At 40.6% G+C, this 3,887-nt stretch overlaps 1 protein-coding gene across 1 annotated transcript; it reads right to left on the reverse strand.

Moving 5' to 3' along the window:
* Positions 1-333: 333 nt before the first annotated feature.
* Positions 334-3,559, reverse strand: ghsra (growth hormone secretagogue receptor a). Its single transcript, XM_051125777.1, has 2 exons — positions 1,983-3,559; positions 334-1,435 (listed from the first exon to the last, which is right to left on the reverse strand). Exons 1-2 carry the CDS (start codon positions 2,758-2,760, stop codon positions 1,131-1,133), a joined length of 1,083 nt encoding a protein of 360 aa, XP_050981734.1. The 5' UTR covers positions 2,761-3,559; the 3' UTR covers positions 334-1,130.
* Positions 3,560-3,887: the final 328 nt, after the last annotated feature.

The raw sequence follows: 3,887 nt of genomic DNA on the forward strand, positions 1-3,887 counted from the left end.
TAAATGCACAAAAAGATTGTCATTTTAAGACATCGTGCCATACCAAAAGTAGACATTTCTGTAGAGTGACTCTATTGTGATTATTCTTAAATTGAGAAAATGACATTCCGAGTTGTAAATAAAAGATTACTAGAGTATGTTTTACAAGAAACTACTATTTTAGTCTTTCTACTTTTCATTTCACATTTAACTCACTGTTACTTGATGTTTCTTTGTAATTAAATGTGAAATGTATTCGTTTTTGAGATCAAATTTTTCTGAACTCTTTTTTAGTGTGTACTGTCATAACCAACATTTACAAAAGAAAACCTCAGAACAGATATCCAATGGAGCATGGTTATATTTACATATTTTACAATATACAAAGATGTAAGATTCTATACTGTACAACATTTAGAACACAAGACATGCAGCTTCCACAACAGGTACTACTGGATGTAACATACAAATATACTGTCACAACACTTATTGCAGTGGTTTTAAATGAAACTCTTCTGTATAACTGGGTAATTCAGTATCAGTAGTTTTTACATTTAGCACATGAAACACTCAGAACAAAAGCAAGCTTTATGAGGTATGAGTACTTAAATGCACAAATGCAATTCTGACTTGTATGTTTCTTTATTTTTAATTAACTTTCCTTTGAATTCTGTGTATTGCTTCAGGTCTGGAGCCGAGCCTTATGAACACGCACATAAAGAAAGTGTCAACAGTTGCTAAGAGAGCATGACGTGCATTCAGGCACAATGCAAATGAATGGCATCACCTCTGCAGTCCCTGTCGTCGGGTGCATAAGGCTGCTGTATCTACAGTGCTAATTTTGTCTTCCAGATTTCATTTAGAGTTAAGGCAACTGAAGTTATCTTTTTACCCTCTCCCTTTTTATGTCTATTTACAAGCATATTTTTATAAAACGTCAAGGCATCTAATGAAATGTTGAGCTTGGATGGACGAATGGCTGTTCATGAATAGAATATTATCTAAACTACTCCCTGATCTGTCTGAAAATGTATGAGATGTCCATGTGGATCTTCAGTCTAATTAAGGAGCTATTATCTTACAAAATGGTGGCAGCAGTAGGCTAGATGAGGTCTGAAATGGCTGTTAATGCTAAAGATAGTCCGTCAGAGTCACAGGCTGGCAGTCGATTCCGTCCAGCACGGGGAACTCTCTCCTTTGACCACCGATGTGCTTCTTCGTGGGGTGTGATGCAGTCCGAAAAGTTTGCAGGCTGCCATCCTGTACTTCTTAGACATGATGTTGTACAGAATAGGGTTGATTGCTGCACTCAGGTAAAAGAGTACAAAGGAGATAAGATTACAGTAGTGGCTGATGACGGACATGACAGGAGAGCCCATCTCTGTGGATTTGGAGATCAGGTAGCGTCCAACATGAAAGGGAAGCCAGCAGAGCACGAAGGCAAACACCACCACAGCTGTTAGAGAGAGGGAATGAAAGTAACTCAACAGTGAAATAGCAGTTTCCTCGCCTTGCTGCAGAAAACAAATAATATTATTCATGCACAAATACCATTATTAAACATCACATTTTTATTATTATAAGCATCTTCATTAACATGCAAGGAGGTCATGCATTTATTTTAAATTAATTGTGAATAAAAAAGAATATATAGGTATACAGGAATATAAGAACCGAGAAGTGTGAAAATGCTATATATTTGAGTTATCACTAAAAGATGCGATAAAAAAAGTTTACATTCTTTAAGAAATGTATCACCTTTTCAGCATGGAAACGTGTACAATTACTCTTTTTTCTTGAATAAATCATTTAGTTTTGGTGTTAATAATATTAATACATTTTAGGTTTCCTTATTAAAACAATTTCAGTGTATTCAGGACTGTAGGCTGTTGTTTTGTGCCAAGCGCATCCCGTGCGTAATGGGTGCGCTTGTGCGTAAAGTGCGCAAATGATAAACAACTTTATCGCGGTTACCTGATACCTTGGTGAAACCGGGCACTTACCCAGCATTTTGACTGTCTGTCTGTTGTTTTTATCACGACTCGATGCGTTTTCCCCAATCGTCTCCCTCTTTCTCTTCCAGAGCTTTCGCCCGATGAGACTATACAGTACAGTTAAGCAGAACACAGGCAAGAAGAAAAAGATGCTGGAGACCCAAACCATAATGGTTAAGAGCCCAGACCTAATGGCATATTCCGTCGCTTTGCATTCGTTAGTATCCCACGAGTTTGTCCCGTTTTCATGCTCAACCCCGACGAGCACAAACACAGGTCCTGCACTAAAGAAGGATACTATCCAGAGGACCAAAATGACCCCGCGTACGCGACCCTTGGTCACGACTACTTTCGCTCTAAGAGGAAAACAAATAGCAAAGTATCTTTCCACGCTGAGAGCAGTGATGTTTAGAATGGTCGAGTACGTGCAACACTCGCTCACAAACTGAAAGAGTTTACAAAGTATGTTGCCGAAATTCCAAGGTCGGTACCTCCAGATTCTATACAAGTCCAGAGGCATGCAGAGGAAAATGAGTAAATCCGAAAAGGCCATGCTGGACAGGTACAAGTTGGTGGTGGTTCGCATGTCCTTGTATTTTGTCACCACTAAAATGGTCATGAGATTCCCCGTTACACCCACAAAGAAGAAGAGCACGCAGGTGACGGTGACCCCGGTTAGCACTGGAATGGGGAAAATGTTGACCGGGTGCTCGAATCCCCAGTATGTCGCGTTATCATCCCAACTGCAGTTGAAGGAACAGTTGGACCGGTTCGTCCAGGTAGGCATGCTGAGAGATCATGGAGCGTCTAGATTCTCCTGTGAGAGAGAGCTCGGGGAGGACATTCTCCCCACCGACTCCCCATCGTGCTGCGCTCAGGGCTGCCCGACATGTAGAATGTTACTTATACAACCTGTACCGCAGGATGCGAATTCGCTAGTATTGGAGGGTCTGTAGCCCCCTGCAAAAGTCGTCAAAACAATAAGTAGAATGAATCTTCAAAGTATGTTCTTTTACATATATACTATATGTTTCCACAAAAGACACATTCGCGCGCTAAATAAAACTTCGCTGACAGAAGTCGCGTCCGCGCGTAAAAGTAACCATAGCAACAGCAATCTGCTTTCTCCGTTCAGTATTGTGCGTGAAAACGACAAAACCGCCATTATTTAATATGGGGTTACATATAACAAATATACTTTCACAAATGTCACTGTTTAAAAGTCTTTATGACACCTGACGGCTAACTTTCAGAGGCGCGACTGTAGTCGCGTACGCGCAGAGATTCCTTTAAAAAGTCGACTCTTCTGAAGGTCGTTCAAGTGTTTCCCTGTTGTACTCTATTTGTAGTTGTCAAATAAATGTCCTCATGGCACATCCTTACCATCCGTTCCACATCTAAAAATGGTTCCAAGTGATAGGAAAACTCTAAAGATTTAAGGATGGCAATCCAGCGTCTACTGTCAAGTTATCTGTCCACACTGGACAGAAAATCGTTAGTCTTGAAGCTATTTAAGGCAACTTTGGTGTGGGAAGATAGATAAGTGTACAAGGTGAGAGTCGGAGAGATGAAATCACCTCGCGGAGGATGAGAGACGCGCGTAATGCGCGCTGCCTGTCAGCTGCGCAATGCCGAGGAACACTTTCATTAATGATGTCATTGACTCATCACTGAATGAATGGATGCGGAGCATGGGTAGACAGTTTCGTGAGAGGTTGGGAAAATATATATTCACGTTATTTAAAATACAAAAAAGAGAATTGTAAAACGATGGATACTGGTTGAACACTGCCATCGTGGGGTGAAAGGATAGAATGCAGCGCAACATATTCTTGCAAAGTTCGTTTCAGCTGGAAACTCACTAGTTGTAGACAAAAAAAAAACATTCTAATAGACGGCAGACCAAAACACGAA

The sequence above is a fragment of the Labeo rohita genome, chromosome 2 (genome assembly GCF_022985175.1).
Source record: "Labeo rohita strain BAU-BD-2019 chromosome 2, IGBB_LRoh.1.0, whole genome shotgun sequence".
Lineage (NCBI taxonomy): Eukaryota > Metazoa > Chordata > Actinopteri > Cypriniformes > Cyprinidae > Labeo > Labeo rohita.

Coding starts and splice junctions, on each gene's coding strand:
- ghsra (XM_051125777.1), bottom strand. CDS start 2,760: ATGCCTACCTGGACGAACCGGTCCAACTGTTCCTTCAACTGCAGTTGG. Junction 1,436..1,982: donor ACAGACAGTCAAAATGCTGG/GTAAGTGCCCGG, acceptor TCTCTCTAACAG/CTGTGGTGGTGTTTGCCTTC.